Genomic DNA, 21,734 nt, shown 5'->3' on the forward strand with positions numbered 1-21,734 from the left:
AGTCTCTTTAAAATCTATTCACTAGATCCAGATAATCTGGAAAGATTATTTTATATAGAAGAGGTTTGAAGAGATGTGGGCTTTTGCATCCTAAAACCTTAAACTGAAATTGTCATGAGCCTGGAGATAGAATTAGACCCACCCCAGGAGAAAATAGCACAGATTAAACATACTGATCTCGCGGATGATACTGGACTTTTAAGATGGGTGAAGGGAATCGAAACCTCTGGTCGCAGTCGCCTGAAAGGACATCCCACTGTGACACTATGTTATCAGTGGAAGCACTCACGAGCTTATGACCATCTCGACTCCAGCTGAGAAGGAAAAAGGGTAACTTAGCACACATTCTAAGTTAAAGTATATCATATCACCCTTATAGATAAAAAAGCATGAGTCGCACTTATTGCCCTAACTGCATGGGTCACCAATGTTTCTTCTTCTTTATTTTTTAAACATATACTCAAATCCACAACAAGCTTTCCTAACTAAGCAATAAAAAAGAATGTTTTCATGACATCTTCATATCTAGTAATAGAAGCTCTTAACAGTTCAAGATAACAGTACAAGTGGCTCAGTGAAAAAAGGGAGACTCAAACATTTTTAAAAAGTATAAAATCAGCTGGCCCTTAAGTGTTGATTTAATAAAAAACAGGTTTTCTTCCCCTTGGGGGGAGGGGGAAGAGTAGTTGAGCTTTCTGAAGTTGTCCCAGAAGTAGCACTATCATAGTATAAATGAACCAGTACAGATAGGTATCTGTTATTTAAAATAATTAAGAAAAGAATTAAGGAAGGAATTAATTCCTCCTGCTAAGTACAGTTAAACATCCTGAACGTTATATAGAAAACAAACATAAAAAGGTAAAGAGAAGACAGACTGTCTAGGGACTCCAGGATACGAGAAACGACACAGCAGTGAGGTCCTTAGATTTTCTTTTTGCCTCATATATCCTGGACCAGGTGACGGAGATGCCAACAACCCATTAGCATCAATAGGCACACACAAAAAAAGTCTCCAGAAGAGCCAAAGGACTAGGAAAGGACAATCAACAGATACTAACACACAGATGACACAGGTGTTAGTATTATCCGACAAGGATTTCAATGCAGCCATCATTAAAATGTTTCAACAATTACAAACATGCTTGAAACAAATGGAAAAAAAAGTCTCAGCAAAGAAATAGAAATATAGAGAAAAAAACCAAATGGGAATTTTAGAACTGAAAATTATAAAAACTGAAATAAAAAACTCGAAAGATGGGTTCAGCAGCCAATGGAAAAGAGGAAGACAGAATAAAAAATTCCCAATCTGAATAGGAGAAAAAATGGAATGAAAAAAATGAGCAGAGCCTCAGGGACCTGTGGGACTATAACAAAAGATCTAATATCTAATATCCATGGCATCAGAGTCCTGGAAGGAGAGAAGAGAGTAAGGTTTAAAAGTATTTGAAGAAATAATGGTTGAGAGAGGATATGGGAATATATGTATACATATAGCTGATTCACTTTGTTGTACAGCAGAAACTAACACAATATTGTAAAGCAATTATACTCCAATAAACATGAAAAAAAAATAATGGTTGAAAATTTCCCAAATTTGGCAAAAGATATAAAACACACAGCCTCAAGAAGCTAAGCAAACTTCAAACAGGATGAGCTCAAAGAAATCCACTCCAAGACACAAACTTCTGAAAACTAAAGACAAAGAAAAAAATCTTGAAAGCAGAAAGAGGAATGACAGGTTACCTACGGGGAACAACAATTCACATGACAGCAGATTTCACATCAGAAACCATGAAGGTCCAAAGAAAGTGACAGTTTTTCAAGTACTGGAGGAAAAGACCTGTCATCCCCAATTCTACATCCAGAGAGACTAACTTTCAAGAACAAAGGGGTAATCAAGGCATTTGTCACCAGCAGATCTACCCTAAAAGAAAGGCTCAAAGAAGTTCTCTAAGCAGAAAGGAAACAAGAAAAGAAGGAATCTTAGAACATCTGGAAGAAAGAATAATGAAAAGAGTTTTAAAAAATTAAATACTTTTTTCTAGAGTTTTGATGTTTGAAGCCAAAATTATAACTTATATAGGTATCAATATACATAAAGGAAATGTTTAAGACAATTATACTATAAACAAGGGAGGGTAAAGGGATGTAAAGGGAAGGTTTCTATACTTCACTTAAACTAGTTAAATGTCAACACCAGTAGACTATGATAGGTTATGTATATACCATGTAATACCTAGCAACCATTAAAAAGCTATACAAAGAAATACACTAAAAAATACTACAGGGGCTTCCCTGGTAGAGCAGTGGTTGAGATCTCGCCTGCCAATGCAGGGGACGTGGGTTCGAGCCCCGGTCTGGGAAGATCCCACATGCCATGGAGCAGCTGGGCCCGTGCGCCACAACTACTGAGCCTGTGCTCTGGAGCCCTCGAGCCACAACTACTGAGCCTGCATGCTACAACTATTGAAGCCCGCGCACCTAGAGCCCGTGCTCCGCAACGAAGAGTGGCCCTCGCTCGTCGCAAATCGAGAAAGCCTGCGAGCAGCAACAAAGACCCAGTGCAGCCAAAAATAAATAAATTTTTTTAAAAAAGAATAAAAAATACCACAGATAAATCAAAATGGAATTCTAAAAATAGTTCAAGTAACCCACAGGAAGGCAAAAGAGAAAACAGAGAAATGAAAAACAGAAGAGACAAACAGAAAAAGAAACCCAAAATCAGTCTTTATTCAAATTTTGCAATGAGGAGTTGCTGCTGAGGAACTCAGAGGATGCAACACAGTTCCATAGTTAAGAACAGAGGCTCAGGTCAGATTTATGCTCAAGCCTAGACATTACAACCTTCTAGCTGTGTGGTCTTGGGCAAGTTATACAGCCTTTCTGAGCTTCAATTTTCTCACTTATAACATGGAAATAATAATAGTATCTACCTGCAGACTCTTGAGAGACTTAATATTAATACATATAAAACTCTCAGTACAATACAGTAAGTGCTCAAAAACTATTAATTATATTAGAGACAAGATAAATGTATTCCCAGACTTGTAACTCACAGCACAGGAAGGCAGGAGTAAACTGAGGAAGTGAATGTGGAGGGACTAAGCTCAAGTCTGCATACAAAGGACTCAGGTGCCTCTCTCCCACAACCTCTAGAACACTCCCAGTCAATTAGAAGATCCTTCTGGAGAATGTGAACCTAAAAAAGAAGATGCCTACAGATACTGTAACTTGAGGGTTGATAACAAAAAAGCCAATGGTCCACCCAATTTCAGTAGATGATGGGAGGGTAAAAGGGTGAGATAAAGCTCACATATACTGTAATAAAAAGTCACGGATAAGTTCTTGAAATTAAACTAAGAAGAAGTAATATGCATAAATACTTTAGAAATATGAAGACAAATATCAAGAGAAACAAACCAAAAGAATGGAAGTATACTGGGAATGGACATTATTGGAATATTGGGAATGGGAAGAAACAAGGGACAGCTTCTGCTGCTGTTCCCCTAAGCATTTTAGCACAATTTGACTATAAAACAGAATGTTAGCCGTATTTCCATTTTTCCTTTAAACCCTCTGCATTTTAATAACTTTTTCTTTCATAGCAGGCTTGTATTTCTGTTATAATAGAGGGAAATCTATTTTTAGAAATTAAATTATAATCAGAGGTGAAACTAAGAGGGGTTTTCCCATTAAAACTAACAATATATTCTTCAATTCCAAATTCCATAAATTCAAGAATTAGGGATTCTCATACATCCTCACATCTGACAATACTGTTTCTTTCCAAAAAACAGACAGGTCTTTACTAAGCCTAATATCTTAGAGTCTTAAACATCATTTCGTTCTACCTATGGCCCCTATCCAGTGATTGAATATCTTCTGTAGCATCCCTATGAAGAGACAGCAAGCCGAAGCAGGGCCAGTCCCACTGGTAAGTTCTTTCCTGGGCAGTCCATCCCATCCATAGGCACCTTTGATTGGGAGCTCATCTCTATTCTAAGGTAACATTTGTTTCCCTATAAATCCCATTCACTACCTACTAGTCCTGCTTCTTCTCCTTAGGTCAATTTTTCTGTCTTGCACATGTCAGTTCTTTAATAGCTGAAGACAGCTATCATGCCTACCCAAAACTTATCTTTGGTGAAATTTTCTTAGTCCCTAACATGTTCAAATATTACACAACAATTAAAATAATACATAAAGTTATATACTAAATGAGGATGAATCAAAGAAAAATGCAAAATGCATATAACTACTGATCATAACTCTCATGTATACTTATATATACCAAAAATTAGGGAACAGTTAAATAATTATGATGCATACATACTAAGCAATACTATATATATCATATGTATACACACACACATATATCAACACAGAAAAACATCCACTATATACTAAGTGGAAGAGCAAGCTAAAAAACAAAATGTATAGTATGTCTCCCTTTTTAAAAAAACATACACATGTATATGTGTATGTGTATTTTTATACATGCTGAGGTAGACAGATATATCTTACAGATGAAAGATATATTCCATATACTCTAATACTACTTACCTTAAGGAGTAGACAGCTTTCGTTTTTTCCTCTATATATTCATATATTGTTTGAATGTTTTAAAGTTCTTAATAATCAAGTTTTGTGATAAAAAGATTTAAAATGTTGGGGGGAGAGGGGGAAAATTTCTCATTGTTCAAACCCTTTGAGCTAGCAGTAACATACTTTTGGAAGTCTACACTAATGAAAAAACATAGATCAAACGCCTATTGGGCATGTTCACTAAGATATCCCCACCCATCCAACAAGTACCTGAATGCCTACTACATACCAGCTACAGTAAAATGGCAGACAAGGTTCATTTATCACAGCACCTACCATGTTCCAGGGAAGATACTCATAAAACAACTATTTGCAATAAAATACAACAGGAGACACCCAACCGTGATCTCAAATTCACCGTTATCACCCTCAAATCTTACATTTAACATCTTCAGCCAAGCAGGAAAACTGAGGATCATCTTAACTTCTCTACTTCACTTACACCCCTTATCTAATTAATGCCTAAGACCTCTTATTTCTACTATTTCTCACATCTGTACCATTCAGCTCCATTCCTACTGCACCTATCCTCATCAGCTCTAGCCTAGGCCACTGCAATCCTATCTTCATTCACTGTCCCCTTCAATCTCTTTCCCACATGCTGTTCTAGAGATCTTTCTAAAATAAAAAGCTCATCGTGTCACTTTCCTTCCTAAAATCTTTTAATGGCTTCACAGTACCTACAGGATAAAGCTCAAATTCATAGTGTGGCACACAATGTGCTCCATGAGGACCTGTTTACCTTGGCTGTTGCCATGTCACATATCTGATACCACAATCCAGCTAATCTGAACTACCTGCAGTTCCCCATCTTACCATGCTTGTTTCAAGCTGATGCGCTTTTGCCTGTACAGCACCTTCTGCTTGGAATACAACTGGCAAACACCTAGTCATCTTACAAATTTGAGATTAGAAATTACCTCATCTTTGAAGCCTTTTCTGACCACACTTCTTCTCCAATACAATTGATCATTTCCTCCTTTGCACTTTTGCCTCCACTAAATCTCAAATATAGTTCTTATGTAGGACCTACAAAGCTTTAGTACATATAGCTGTATGCACATGTACCTCCCCCTACCAATCAAGAATTTCTCCTTACTTGTTTTTGTGTCCCCAAAACCCTAACCCTAACCCTAATCGTAAATGCCTAAAGCAGTATCTGGTATATAATTCATGTTCAATGTTTGCTGAAGAAATGATTGTATGAGAGAAAAACTTTATGTAGCAGAGAAACAAAAATGGTTAAGTAAATTATGGTTTATCTATCAGAAGATATTTAGCCATTTAAAAAAAAGTTTTTAAAGGCTACATAAGCAGGAAAATGTCTGGTCAGTGTTAGACAGGAAAAGACCAAAATATAAAATAAAACATAGCACACTTACAAACTATGCTTTTTATTTAATTTTTAAAATTAATTAATTTATTTATATTTTTTATTTTTGGCTGCGTTGGGTGTTCGTTGCTGTGCGCAGGCTTTCTCTAGTTGCGCAAGTGGGGGCTAGTCTTCACTGCGGTGCGTGGGCTTCTCATTGTGGTGGCTTCTCTTGTTGAGGAGCACGGGCTCTAAGTGCACGGGCTTCAGTAGTTGTGGCACGTGGGCTCAGGAGTTCTGGCTCATGGGCTCTAGAGTGCAGGCTCAGTAATTGTGGCACACGGGCTTTGCTGCTATGTGGCATGTGGGATCTTCCCAGACCAGGGCTCAAGCCCGTGTCCCCTGCATTGGCAGGTGGATTCTTAACCACCATGCCACCAGGGAAGTCCTACGCTTTTCAAAAATGATATATAGTAACAAATCAAAATATTTACAGTAGTAATATCAGAGTGGTAAGACTATGGGAGATAGTCTTCTATCTTCTACTTTGCTGTATTTTCCATAATTTTCTAAATTATTATTATTTTATAATAAAAATACATGTATATTATTAGTGATAGTTCTAAAATTAGATTGTGATGATCGTTGCACAACTCTGAATATATAAAAAACAAGAATTGTACTTTTTTTTTTTTTTTTTTTTTTTTGCGGTACGCGGGCCTCTCACTGTTGTGGCCTCTCCCGTTGTGGAGCACAGGCTCTGGACGCGCAGGCTCAGTGGCCATGGCTCACGGGGCCCAGCCGCTCCGCGGCACGTGGGGATCTTCCCGGACTGGGGCACGAACCCGTGTCCCCTGCATCGGCAGGCAGACTCTCAACCACTGCGCCACCAGGGAAGCCCCAAGAAATGTACATTTTAATTGGGTGGATTTTATAGCATGTGAATTATATGTATCTTAATAAAGCTGATAAAAATGTATGTATCTACTTAAATCTTTATTGCAAGAGCACAACAATAAAAAAATAAATAAAATGCAAAGGAACTGGAAAGAACCTAAGAAATCATACAGGCCAGTTCTCTCATTTTGTGTATTAGAGAAACGTTTTGGCCAAAGCTGCCAGTTCATTAGTGGTCAAAGCTAGACTGGGATTCAGGCCTCCTCCCAATCCAGTGCTTTATAATACCACTGCGCTTATATTTCAACAAAAGGAAATATGTTAGTTTAATAAATCTAGATCTGATTAGGTGTTTTTGGTCCCAAGTTCATTTAAAAGAAGTGCTGCCCCAAAATAAAATTTTCTGAAACAGACAGTCCCTGAGAATAAGAATGAAATCAATGGGATTTATATAATACCCGATTTCAGCTCAATATATTTGATGGAAAGCCTTAATAACTACAATTCAATGAAGGAACAGGCATGTTTGTGATCACTAAAACTACTGCAATTCAAGAAGATGGACAAGGCTGGACACTTTGACCTCCAAGCTGCCCTCTTAACCAGGATTTTTTAATTCTAAATGAAAGGTCAATATCACAAATATACTACAGCTGCAATCTGTAAATGTCTCATTTCAGTACTTAAATATTCTCAGACAGAGCCTGATACAGATCCATATTACAATGAATTTCTCCCCCAAAGGTGTTGAAAGCAGCATGGATTCAAGGTCTCCATAAGCTATGAGAAATTATGTTACTAATGGCTGTATATTTAAGACTCTAAATATTAAAATTTATCTAATGAGACTGGCAACTACACAGTCACCGTTCATCCCCCCGACTTAACTCATATTTAATACATTAACTTTAAAACTCCTTACCATAAGGAACAGACTGGATGAATGTGCGCACTAATTATTTTAGCAATGCCTCTTGTCAAGAAATCCCAGATGACAATTCGGCCATCATTACAGCCAACTGCAAGCAGTGTGCCCCACCTGTTAAAGGTGCAAGTCAGGGCCATGCTGATACAATCCAAAGTTCCATCAGCTTCCTAAAGATTAAAATGAACATAAGAATATAGACAATAATACCCAGGTATCCAAATTATTTCTTAAAGTTTCTCTAACATCTATGATAATTCTCTTGAATTTAAATTATGATGTATACCAAAATAATCTCTATGTGTGTTCTCATATCTATTAAATTAGCTCAAATGGCAAAATATTTATAAAAGCTAACAGAGAATTTTTAGAAACAGATGTGACCAATCCCTTGCATTACTACTATAACTTCATACAAATTCTCTGGAAGGCAATTAGGCAAAATAAAACAGGATTCACTAAAAGAGTCATCTTACTGATCAAGTAATCATAGTTCTTGAAATTTATTCCAAGAAAAAAAAAAAAAAAAAACGTGTGTAACATTAGGAAAGTCAAATAAATTTATATTAATATCAAGCCATTTAAAATAATCATGACTACATTAAACACACTCCAAGTATTACAAAATATTTTTACATGTAAAGCACACTTATAGCATACGTATTGATTATTACTATGCAAAAACACTGATCAAAACTATAAAAGCACACAGAAAAAAAATTTACATGAAGGTGACAGTACTGTTTGTGAAAAATGCTTCAATCAAAAGTATTTTTTTAATTTAAAGGGAAATGAACTGTAAGATTTACAACATTATGTTGAAATTTCCAGCCAACATTGCCTATCTATCTCCCCCCCTGCTCAAAATTAAAAATTTAGTTGCCTTTTATATCAAAAGATCATCATATTTAATGCTTCTACTGTCAAAAAAAAAAAGATGAAAACGTAGTTTCCACTCAAACATAAAAGCTAGGGAGTTACCATTTTCTAAAATCACAATACAATACTCTTACCTCTGGATAATTCTGCCCAAAGGACTCTGCAACAAAGCAAAGGAAGAAAGTTGATGGAACATGTGCAACATACCAGGAATCCTACAGCTCACAACTACGGCTCACAAACAGTGTACAGCAGTGGCTTGCAAAGTGTGGATGGAGAACTGGCGCCCTTTCAGGACTCCATGAGGTCACACCTATTTTCATTATCACACCAAGATGGCATGTGCCTTTTTACTCTCATTATTTCACAAGTTTACAGATGAGTTCTCCTGAGGCTATACGAGCTGTGATACTGAAACAGTATGAATGCAGAATCCAGCCAACTTCTATTGATATTTAGGCAAACATTAAAGAGATTTGTAAAAATGCAAAACAATGCCACTCTTCTCACTAAATAAGTTTTGTTTTGGAAAAGTTATTTTTCATAAAAACATTATTAATGTAAACATGTAATGGGGTGTTTTTACGGTTATTTTTATGTAACAAACTTTAAAAAATCAAATCAGTCAACTTATCTTAAATCCCAACTACTCTCTTAAAACCTTTATTAAGAGCAGCCAACCAACAGGGTTCCCTTCCTAATAATAGCACTTAGGCTGTAACATAATCTGGTAGTTGGTTAAACACACAATTCTCTGTATTAATTTCTTTTCTTTTTTTTTTTTTTTCGGTACGCGGGCCTCTCACTGCCGTGGCCACTCCCGCCGCAGAGCACAGGCTCCGGACGCGCAGGCCCAGCGGCCATGGCTCACGGGCCCAGACGCTCCGCGGCATGTGGGATCCTCCCAGACCGGGGCACGAACCCGTATCCCCTGCATCGGCAGGCGGACTCTCAACCACTGCGCCACCAGGGAAGCCCTGTATTAATTTCCTAAACAAATAACATTTTGGTACAGACATCCCTGGAATACTTTTCCTATATTAAATTTGGTATTTATACATTAGTGATAAACATTTTGAGCTATAGTACGATACTGCCTGCTTGTCAGAAGTTTAATGTTTAGAAGTTTAATGCAGTAGCAACATCTTTATCAGTATTTACTTATGTTATTACCTAAACATTTTATTAGCATGATATTTAAACTATACTCTGAGAACTACAGATCCAAGGAAGCTGTTTTACATTTAGGACATCCAAATAAGATTTCATCTAAAAAATAAGTTTACTATTTTTAGTTTTTTAACATATGATCCAGCAATTCCACTCCTGAGTATATATTCGAAGAAAATGAAAATACTAACTCAAAAAGATACATGCACCTGAACGTTCACAGCAGCATTATTTACAAGAGCCAAGATATGGAAGCAAGCTAAGTGTCCATCAACAGATGAATGGGTAAAGAAGATATAGAGTATGTGTATATATATGAATATTTATATAACTATGAATATTTATATAAATAAAATATTTCTCAGCCATAAAAAAGAATAAAATTTTGCCATTTGCAACAACATGGATCAATCTGGAGGGTATTATACTTAGTGAAATAAGTCAGAGAAAGACAAATACTATATGTCACCACTTACATGTGGAATCTAAAAAATAAAACAAATGAAAGAATGTAACAAAACTGAAATACATTCACAGATATAGAGAACAAACTCATGGTTACCAGTGGAGAAAGGGGAGGGGGAGGGGCAATACAGGGATAGAGGATTAAGAGGTACAAACTACTATGTATAAAATAAATAAGCTATAAGGATATACTGTACAGCATGGGGCATATAGACAATACTTTATACTGACTTTAAATGGAGTATAATCTACAAAAATATTGAATCACTATGTCATACACCTGAAACTAACATAATACTGTAAATCAATGTACTTTAATTTTTTTTAAAAAGACATTTGACTTTTAAAAAAAGTCTGAAAACCAGTTTTATTACATTTTGTCCTTTATAAAAATTAATAGAAATCAAAACAGTGAAAACATTAAAACTAATCAGAAGAAATACAGGCCCTAAAGTTAAGAAAACTAAAAGAAAGATGAAAACAATGATGAATAATTGCCCCTCCGCAAAAGGCAATTATTTTGGTTTCTCTAATGTGCACCAGACTTCAGTGTCTGATTGCATTCAAATACTAAAGAGAAGAATGAAATGAAAAGCTGAAACCAGATTAAGATAGGTTATTCTGAAAGAACCTTTTGAAAATTACTAAAGTCATACATGTAGGTAATACACATATGTGTAATTAAAAAATGACAGTTTCCTCCCTGCAACCCACTTACTAAGGTAAAAGCTTCCATATTTCTATATGCTTACACAAACATTAACATATTTAGAGTTTGTTATTTAAACAAAATACTACACATATTATATGTATTATATGTAATATATGTATTATAATATGTATTATTAACAAAATATATATATTTCCAAAGCAATAATATAGATCTATATTCACATGATTGAGAGAAAAAAGGAGTATTCATTGAAAAATTAAAAACAAAACAAAAAACCACAACCTAAAAATATGAAGTACTCAGGAAGGAGGAGAGTATGACTTGCTGTGTTCAGAGATGGGAAAGCCATATTTAAAGTTCTGAGAGGAACTCCCTGGGCGTCCAGTGGTTAGGACTCTGAGCTTCCACTGAAGAGGGCACAGTTTCGATCCCTGTTCAGGGAACTGAGATCCGGCATGCTGCGCAGTGTGGCCAAAAAAGCAACAACAACAAAAAGATTCTGAGAGAATCCAGAATCCTGGGACCATTTTAATGTATGATTACCCTTCAACACAGATTACCCCTGATTTTGTACTTTTTTGTGTTTTTTTTGTTTGTTTTTTGCGGTACGCGGGCCTCTCACCACTGTGGCCTCTCCCGCCGCGGAGCACAGGCTCCGGACGCGCAGGCTCAGCAGCCATGGCTCACGGGCCCAGCCGCTCCGCGGCATGTGGGATCCTCCCGGACCGGGGCACGAACCCGTGTCCCCTGCATCGGCAGGCGGACTCTCAACCACCACGCCACCAGGGAAGCCCCTGATTTTGTATTTTTGTTTTATGTTTTAGGTGTTGGGTTTTTTTTTTTCCCCCTTTTTTGGAGGGGTCATCCTAGTTAACAGGATTATAACAAGAAGTTTAAAGGAACACAAAGAAAAAGTGTGTATAAAAAAGACTAAGCTCTGTGCTTCCCTGGTGGCGCAGAGGCTGAGAGTCCGCCTGCCGATGCAGGGGACACGGGTTCGTGCCCCGGTCCGGGAGGATCCCACATGCCGCGGAGCGGCTGGGCCCGTGAGCCATGGCTGCTGAGCCTGTGCGTCCGGAGCCGGTGCTCCGCAAAGGGAGAGGCCACAACAGTGAGAGGCCCGTGTACCGCAAAAAAAAAAAAAAAAAAAAAAGACTAAGCTCGTCTGGGCCACTTTGGTCGAAGAGTCTGAGCAAGAATGCTGTCAAAAAAAAAAAAATAATAAAATAAATAAATAAATAAAAAAGAATGCTGTCAAGAAGGGTTATGGTAGCACAAGGCCACTTCCCCTAGATGTTCAAGGCCACTTTTATATTCTCTATCCTCCCACCATCTAACCACCCATCATCTAACATTTAACATTTTGTTACAGTTAGATTCTTAGGCTTGGTTCTAAAGACCATGAAAGGGGGAAAAAAGATGCCCAAATGTAGCTGACAAAGAGAAATAAACCCTGGTCGGATTTAACTTCATAATACACTTGATAATTCAAAAAACATGAATGACACATTTCCAAAACTGATTACAGAAGAAAAGTCCTTGACTGGGTCAATGAGGAAAAAACACATTGAAAGGTTGTTAAAGACCTACCACTGAAATTTTTAAAAAATGTTTAATTATAAAAAAAAGGACAGCAGGCCCGTATGGTTTTATGAGCAATTTCTCCTAAATCTCAAGGTGCAGGTAATTACTATGTTATTCAAGCTATTTCTGAGCAGAAAAAAATATGTATTCGTGTTTTATAAAGCCAACATAGCTGATACCAAAACCTGATAAGATGATACAAAAAGAAAACAAGAGTCTCTTTCACTTAAGAATATAAATAGGGCTTCCCTGGTGGTGCAGTGGTTGAGAGTCCGCCTGCCGATGCAGGGGATACGGGTTCGTGCCCCGGTCTGGGAAGATCCCACATGCCGCGGAGCGGATAGGCCCGTGAGCCATGGCCGCTGAGCCTGCGCATCCGGAGCCTGTGCCCCGCAACGGGAGAGGCCACATCAGTGAGAGGCCCACGTACCGCAAAAAAAAAAAAAAAAAAGAATATAAATAGTGGGACTTCTCCCTAGTGGCACAGTGGTTAAGAATCTGCTTGCCAATGCAGGGGACATGGGTTCGATCCCTGGTCCAGGAAGATCCCACATGTTGTGGAGAAACTACGCCTGTGTACCACAACTACTGAGCCTGCGCTCTAGAGCCCACGAGCCACAACTACTGAGCGTGCGTGCCACAACTACTGAAGCCTGCACGCCTGGAGCCCGGGCTCTGCAACAAGAGAAGCCAAAGCAATGAGAAGCCTGTGCACCGCAACAAAGAGTAGTCCCCCCACTCTCCGCAACTAGAGAAAGCCCGCATGCAGCAACAAAGACCCAATGCAACAAAAAATAAATTGATTCTTAAAAAAAAAAAACAAAAGAACACAAAGAGTACAGGGTATTTCACCTCTAGATTCTGCAGAAATGAAAAGTAATTTCTAGCAGTGTATGTAAGTATAACCAAATTCTAAACACAAAAAATCTGGAGTTTATTATTCTACCATGTAAGAAGGCATAATGGAATAGCAAGGGGGAAAAAAAAACAGGCCTACTCCAAACTCGTTCCAAAGGAACAAGCAATAGCACAATGCACTCTAATTGTATTCAATATATCCTTGGACAAGAATGTTTAAGAGCCATACAATCCTATGAATAGATGCTGAAAAAACAAATTTGCTAAAACTCAACAGCTCATTCTAATAACAGCCACATCTAATAGAAGACTACAATAAATGATAAAAACTATTAACCAAAAACACAACAATTATCATTCTAAAAGGTGAAATATTAAAACCATTTCAATTAGCATCAGCAACTAGAAAGGGATATATCACCATTATTAGTTAATATTCCTCTTGGAGGTTCCAGCCAATGGAATAAGAAAATGAAATAATTGGTTTAAACATTGACTATAAGAGATAAAACTATTTCTTTTGCTGATAACACTGAATACCTAGAAAACACAGAAATTCTAATTTTAAAAACCACCCAAGGGCTTCCCTGGTGGCGCAGTGGTTGAGAGTCCGCCTGACGATGCAGGGGACACGGGTTCGTGCCCCGGTCCGGGAAGATCCTGCATGCTGCAGAGAGGCTGGACCCGTGAGCCAATGGCCGTTGAGCCTGCGCGTCCAGAGCCTGTGCTCCGCAACGGGAGAGGCCACAACAGTGAGAGGCCCGCGTACCGAAAAAAAGAAAACAAACCACCCAAATTAATAAGAAAATAAGGCAAGGTGGTTTGATACAAGAAAAACATTCAAACATTAACAGCTTTTCTTTAGATTAGCAATTAATATCCAGAAATGAAAATGAAGGGGAAAATTCCATTCACAATGGCTACAAACATAAATATTTAAGAAAAAAATGTAATAAGAAAGACATGCCATGTATGAAGAAGAAAACTATAAAATCTTAGTTAAGGCCGTAAAATATGAATAAGTGAAAAGACAATCTACATTCTGGGGTGGGAAAGCTTAATGGCTTTCTCCAAAACCTAGTAAATTTTATGAAATTCCAGATGGATTAAAGACAAATGTTTAAAAAAAAAAATCTAAATGTACTGTAACGTTGCTGATATATGATAAAGATAACATTTAAATTTAGTGGGAATTTATTTAATATATAGGGATGGACAACTGACTATCCACCTGAAAGAAAAAATAGTTCCAGTTCCTCTCTCATACCACATATAAAAATAAATTTCAGGTAAATTAATGATTTTTTAAAATCAAAAATCTTCAAAGAAAACCTAGGAGATCCCATGTATAATCTAGGGTGGGGAAGACCTTAACCAAGTTAGGAAAACCGAAAGAAAAGAGAAATACATTTGATTATATAAAAACTGGAACATTTTGCATGGCACAAGTTCCCATAAACAGTCAAAAGATTTAAAAAAAACTGGCAATGCAGATGACAGACAGGAGTTGAAATCTATACTATAAAGCAAGTCTATACACCAATAAAGAAAAATGATCAAAAAGAAAAGATAAAGAATATGAATAAACAAGTCACAGAAGAACAAAATGAGATGGCCTCTAAACAAAGGAAAACATCAAATTCAGAGAAATGTAAATCAAATGAAAAATGAGATGCCACTTTCATCCATCAGACAGGAAAATTTAGAGAGAACACCTGCTGGGGGGGAAAGGGATATTGCCTATAAAAATGGGAACTGTTACAGCCGTTTGGAAAAGGAATCTGACAGCATCTATTAAAAGCAAAAATATACATAGTCCTCATCTCAGTAATCCTACAATTGGAAACCTAATCTCCATAGATGTAAACACAACAATGGGACGTAAGAACAAGGGTATTTAAACTATTGTTCTTGGTGGCAAAAAAAAAAAAGAACCATCCCCCTGCATTGGAAACAAGGTAAATACCCATTATTAGTGTAATGGATGAAAAAATTGTGGTGTTCAAATATGGATAAATTACACTAATTCTCTTCAAAATTTTTATTGGTGTTACTTAAGTGAAAAAAAGCAAGACACAAAGTGTATATCTTTTTTTTGTTAACATATGTATATACACACACACACATATAGGCATAGATAAAAATATGGAAGGAGATACATGGGATTAACAACAAAGAATGGAGGAGGCAAGGGAAAAAAAGAACACTTTTTTAAAAAAAGCATTTATAGGGAATTCCCTGGCAGTCCAGTGGTTAGGACTCCATGCTTCCACGCAGAGGGCACAGGTTCAATCCCTGATCAGAGAACGAAGATCCCACAAGCTGCACGGCACAGCCAAAAAATAAAAAAAATAAAAAAGCATTTACAGTTAAGTTAAAATTTGATATCATGAGTGTGTATCTACATGAACGCATTAAAAATCATTAGTTCTATTATCTCCTAATGTGTAGGAATAGTATCTCGTAGCATTAAGTGAAGAAAGCAAGTTGCAAAAAATGTGTATAAAAAGTTCTATTTCTGTAAAAAAGCAAAAACAAAGCCCTTACAAATTGTATTTAAGTATACTTATATGACCAAGGAAAAGGTATAAAAGGATAAATTCTGACAGTTACCATTTGGAAAGGAGGAAAAAGGCAATTTTTTCTGTATGCATATTTGTATTGTTTCCACTGTTGTGCTAAATATGTACTGTACATGTTAATTTGAAAAGCATGAATTTAAAGAACTTTAATGAGTTTTCTAGACTTAAGCTCAAGCTGGCTTATCATTTCTTTGAAGTGCTCAAGCCTGCATTTATCATTAGCAGCTACCGCTTACTGAATGCTTATGTGTCAGACTCCATACTAAGGTCTTCTACATACTGTCTCATTTGATCCTCTCAATTCACTATTGAGTACTATCATACTCCATTTCACAGATAAAGAAAGTTAGGATTAAAGGTTATCCCCAAACTGACAGTTAAAAACTGGCAAAACTGGAACCTGACTAAGAAACCCTACTCTTAACTATAACTGCACTAAAAAGCCTCTATAATCTTGCCCAAATTTGACCTCAAGGTTACTAGTCTATGATTTGCAAAACATATCTGCCCTTTATTGAAAATAGTCAAAATTCTGCCCATCTTCTTTCTTTCAGCATGTCTTCTTTTCTCTCCCCAAATCTCAAAGATCACCGACATTATTTCATATGCCAAGTTCCTTCAAGGCCAAGGAATATAATTCGACCAAGAGAAGTGAGCTAAGTGACCCACCTAAAATCTCCACCTATTGAGGACTCTTCTTGGCAATAACCAATGATCACTTTATTTGTTCAAAAACAAACAAACAAACAAAAATCCTTTTCCCCAGAGAAGGCAAAAGAAAAATAAGAAGCATTCCTCATGGAAACAACCTAAATGCCCATCGACAGACAAATGGATAAAGAAGATGTGGTACATATATACAATGGAATATTACTCAGCCATAAAAAGGAATGAAATTGGGTCATTTGTAGAGACGTGAATGGACCTAGAGACTGTCATACAGAGTGAAGTAAGTCAGAAAGAGAACAACAAGTATTGTATATTAATGCATATATGTGGAACCTAGAAAAATGGTACAGATGAACTGGTTTGCAGGGCAGAAACAGCGACACAGATGTAGAGAACAAACGTATGGACACCAAGCGGGGAAAGCGGCGTGGGGTGGTGGTGTGATGAATTGGGAGATTGGGATTGACATGTATACACTAATATGTATAAAATGGACAACTAATAACCTGCTGTATAAAAAAATTTATAAAATAAAATTCAAAAAAAGAAGTATTCCACTTCCCTTTTGCCTATAAACTATAAAAGCCCAGAGTAGGCACATGAAAGATATTTGTTGAGTGTTGAATGAATAATTTTGGTATTACACCATCCAGCCCAACCAAGCAGGAAACTTCTTTGCTCTTAGCACTCCACATAATGTTAAAAACCCTTTCTAGTTGCCTCATTTTTACAATCTTTGCCTTCAGTCACATTAGCTTTCCTGACACTATTCTTAAAAGCTAGTGCCACCCTCATATATTTACCTTCGGCAACGTGCCCTTCTTTTGTACATGCCTTTTTGGAATCTGAGTTTAGACTGCTTTCAGTGCAAGCACACCAGTTCCCTCAGGTGCCTCCTCCTTTTTTCCCAGTTAGGACCCTTTCTCCAAACTGCCTTTTAGCTTTCTAGGTCTTGGAATAATATCTATTCTCTAAATTGCTGAACATCCACCTCCTTAAAAACTTGGTTACCATGAACTCTAAAATTTCGTGGTCCTTTTCTCCCAGTGGAAGTATTTTCGACTTGCCAACCAATTCCTCCCTACTGTAACAGTTAGGTCCAGAGTAGCAGTTTCCATTCCACTTCCTCAGTCTAACAGGTGATGACACAATCCGCAGCATTTCTTTTTAGAGAAATGCAACTTGCAGGTGGCTAAATAACTGATCTTACCACACCCCAATCTGATGCCATCGCTACCATAATTACTATATTTCCTTGGCTCCAGTCTGGCCTCCCGCATCAATCCTTAAGAAAGCTGATACAGACAACTTTCTAAGCCCCAAATCTCATCATGTCACTTACCTGCTCAAAAATCTGCCTTGTTAAACAATATGCTGAACTTCTAAGTATAATTTTAAAAAGCAATAATCAGGCCCCAACCAGTATTTTCCATTTTATCTTTGACTAACTCCCCATTAGCACATGGGACAGAAACTTGCATAATCCACCCTAAGCACCAGCTGTAAACTGCTAACCATTTCCAGAATATATATCACATTTTCATGCCTCAGAATGTTTGCCCCTACTGTTCTCTGCACTGGTAATTACCTTCTCCATTTGTCCCTCTGGAAAAATCCTCCTCCATGTTTACTGTCTGCGTTAAATGGCACTTTCTCTATAAAGTCATCCCCCAATTCTACCGCCAACCCCAACAATGCAGAATTAATTGCTCTTTCAGCTGGATTCCCATAATGGAGTTCCCACTATTTACTGTGGTTCCATTTCATAGTTATTTGTTTATGCCCCTATCCTCCTAGTTTTATGTATTTATCCAGGGCAAAAGCTGTTATCACATTTCAGTGTTTATCAAACATTAGGAGCCAATCCACCACAAATGGATAAATCATTCGGTGAGCCATACCATACAAGTTTTTTAATAGATCAGAAGATATCAGAGGACGCTGACCATAACAACAATTAGTATCATTTTCAGAAACAGTTATATGTGTATGTATATATAATGGACTGTGATAGAAAATACATGTCTTACTATGAGCTGTAGCAAAAGTAAGTTTGAAAAACTCTTATTAACTTTTACCTCCAGTGCCTACTGCCTAATACACAGCAAGGGCTCAGAAAGTGGTTGCAGAGGTAAAAGCATTTGAGTGTCCACATTAAGAACACATTATCATTCCTTTCCTTTATCTGGCCAGATACGGTTTAGTATGCTCCCACAATCACATTACTTCTGTTCCTTCCTCCTTTATATCTGCAATAATTAACTTTCTCGCTGTAAAACTCAAGTCATTCCCATAGAGATTTATATCTTTTAAATCCAGCCAGCCTTCTTTTAAATTGTCTAACCTTCCAATGCTAAATATTCCTTCCTAAGTTTTACCCATATGAATCTTCTGTATCATACAAGGAAAATCTTTCCCATCTGCTCTTTCTTTCAAGGTATGAGCCTATCTATCACCTTTCCTCCATAGTTAAGTTTTTTAAAATAAGGATCAACCCTTTGCCTCCAGTCCACCTCACACATCTTCCTAAAATCATTGTAACCCAGCTTCTGTTCAAGTTGCTAAGGAGCCCCAAGTTGTCCAAGAACTAAGTTGCCCACGAACTAAGTAGAGTAGCCCTTTCTCAGCTCTTAGCCTCAACTGCTCTACAACTGCTTCTATGGAAGACACCACACCAACCTGCACTCTCTTCTACCTCTACATGAATAATATATGAAAAGCACTTGAAAATATGCCTAGCTCATAGTAAGTACTATGTAACTGTTAGTTGATATATTATCATTTATTCCTCCTCTTATTCCCTAAATATAGATGACTGTCCAAGATTCTGTCCTCAGCAGTTTTCTTTTCTTCCCCTCCCACTTTCTCCCTGGGTCTTATCATCTCCTCACAAGGTTTTAACTAGCCCACCTGTAGGAAGGTTACAAATCTCTCTCATAAATCCAAACCCATCTCCTGAACCACAGGCCCACACTCAACATACCCAATGCTAACTGTATTTTCCAAATGTCCTTAAATGTTTATGAATAGCACCATCACAGTTCCCATCATTTTTCACTTCACTCTCTTCACCAGCACCACCACCAGCGCCACTACCACCATATGTAGTCAATTTTCAAATTGTCAACTCTACCTTCTCAATGTCTTTTCTTTCCATTTTCTAGTTCAGACCTTCTTTATCCCTCATCTACTCTAGCCCTCCAAATTGACAGACTCAACTACACACTGTTGTCAGATAAATCTTTAAAAAAAAAAATCACAGCTCTGATTGAGTTACTTACCAGGTCAAAACCCTTCAATGGATCTGCTCTACTTTCCTTAAAAAGCACAGCTTTTCAGCTGGGTATTCAAAAGCCTCCAAGGAGTAGATGGTACCAACCCCATCTCTTGGCCTTCTCCTTAGTCACAGTACCCACAACCTGGCCAAGCCGGAAAATATCTTTAGGACTCATCTCACTGATGTCTTAGCTCAAACGTATTCCTAATAAACACTCCTTCCAATATCTTCATACTTCAGTCTGTCAATATTTTACCAATCTTAAATATCCACTCAAAACTCCAAATCCTCCACAGGTTTGGTTTTTTTGTTTGTTTTTGTTCTTTCTTGATTACCTTTCTTCCCCTGCCCCAAAGATATTCACTCCCTCTTCCAAATGTTCTTAGCCCTTAGTAAAGACTCTTTAAGGCTGGCCATATATACACTAATATGTATAAAACAGATAACTAATAAGAACTTACTGAATAAAAAGTAATTTTTTTAAAAAAGGGTGACCTACGTTCTGCAATATAGTATGGCTATTTACATAAACACTTTATTCTCCACACTTAACAAAAAGCTCGTTAAAAGCAAAGACCATTCCTTAAATAGCTTCACAGTCTTTAAGACTGCCAGTATATCTTCTGAATTTAACTTTTTTAAAGAGAAACACAATCACTGAAAATAACAAGTCGCTTAGTTCTTGAAAACCTCAGACATCCTTAGGCTACGATGCTAAATATCATCTAATGAAAACCCAGAAGAACCAACAGTTTATAAACAACTTGGGTAAAGGGTAAGGAGGAAATGAATCAGAGAGGGTGACAAAAGGAAACTGCCTTGTAGTTCACCCCTCAGTGTTTTACACACCGTCCCTGATAAAGACCTTAAATAGAAAGTCAAGGTAACTGGATTCCAGTGCCAACTATACGCCAACTATACCATTTACTTGCTTAGTGCCTTCAAGTCAGTACCCTCTGAGCCTTTTTAAATTTATTCAATGAGGGACTTGTACTAGAAGATAAACACGTTCCCCTCCTTAGGCACCCCTTGTTTCTTCAAAACCCTACGTCCCACCCAAAACCCTGACAAGTGTCCAAAGCTTTATTTACCTCAAGCCTCACTTCCTCAGATTCCTTCCCCAGTAACTCTGGTCCTGCCTGCTCTGGGCTACTTCAGCACCTGTGATCCTTGTAATCGAAACTAAGTCACAAACTATCTCTCCCTAACGCTTCACAATTGAACTGCAAAGTGGCCTCGGGAAAAGCAATGCATTCCGCTCAGGCAGAAGCTAGGCTTCCTCTCCCTGTTGCTGCTCCATACCAAGGCGCCCAAACATGCATCTAGAACTGTGTCCCTAATGTTGCAGCCTGAGTCCCCTCCGCCTAGGTTCCCTCCTTTCCAGAAGCAAAAGGTTCTCTAAGAAGCAGCCATAGTCCTCCTCACCCAGTAACTCGAGGTTCATCCCTGAGGACTCTGGCCGTCTGGTCTCAGCTCCAGCAACGACACCTTCTCTCCCGCCCGCTTCCAAACCCGGCGTCTAACTGAGGGGCGCCGCAATCAGCCTGGCGCAAGCTCCGGAGACTTTCTGGTTTAGAAGACCCCACGGCTTCCGCTTTCTTCCCTCGCCTTCCTTGTTCTTTCAAGTAGGCTGTCCATATATATGCCTAACCAAAAAGAAGAAAAAACTCTCTCGGAATCACTTGACTATGATATTTTTTTTAATGGATAAAAATGCTATCGTCACTCAGGTTTTTTTTTTAGGTGCAAGAATTTGGGGCTGTTTTCTCTCGGATCAGGTAAGTGAGCTAGGGAGTTTAGGCACATAGTTAGACTACTAATCCTTCCCGTGTTGTGCG

The 21,734-nt window shown here is 37.7% G+C and overlaps 1 protein-coding gene across 3 annotated transcripts in view; it reads right to left on the reverse strand.

Moving 5' to 3' along the window:
- The window catches only part of RBBP5 (RB binding protein 5, histone lysine methyltransferase complex subunit), a 36,680-nt gene extending 15,224 nt beyond the window's left edge, over positions 1-21,456 (reverse strand). For all 3 annotated transcript variants that reach the window (XM_081224635.1, XM_081224636.1, XM_081224634.1), the window contains exons 1-4: positions 21,322-21,456; positions 8,753-8,778; positions 7,737-7,909; positions 174-314 (exon numbers count right to left, since the gene is read on the reverse strand). In XM_081224635.1, coding sequence (XP_081080761.1) covers positions 174-314; positions 7,737-7,909; positions 8,753-8,778; positions 21,322-21,340 — 359 coding nt within the window. In that variant the 5' untranslated portion in view covers positions 21,341-21,456. The remainder of the gene's footprint in view (positions 1-173; positions 315-7,736; positions 7,910-8,752; positions 8,779-21,321) is intronic.
- Positions 21,457-21,734: the final 278 nt, after the last annotated feature.

The sequence above is a fragment of the Mesoplodon bidens genome, assembly GCF_964165515.1.
Source record: "Mesoplodon bidens genome assembly, chromosome: 2".
NCBI lineage: Eukaryota > Metazoa > Chordata > Mammalia > Artiodactyla > Ziphiidae > Mesoplodon > Mesoplodon bidens.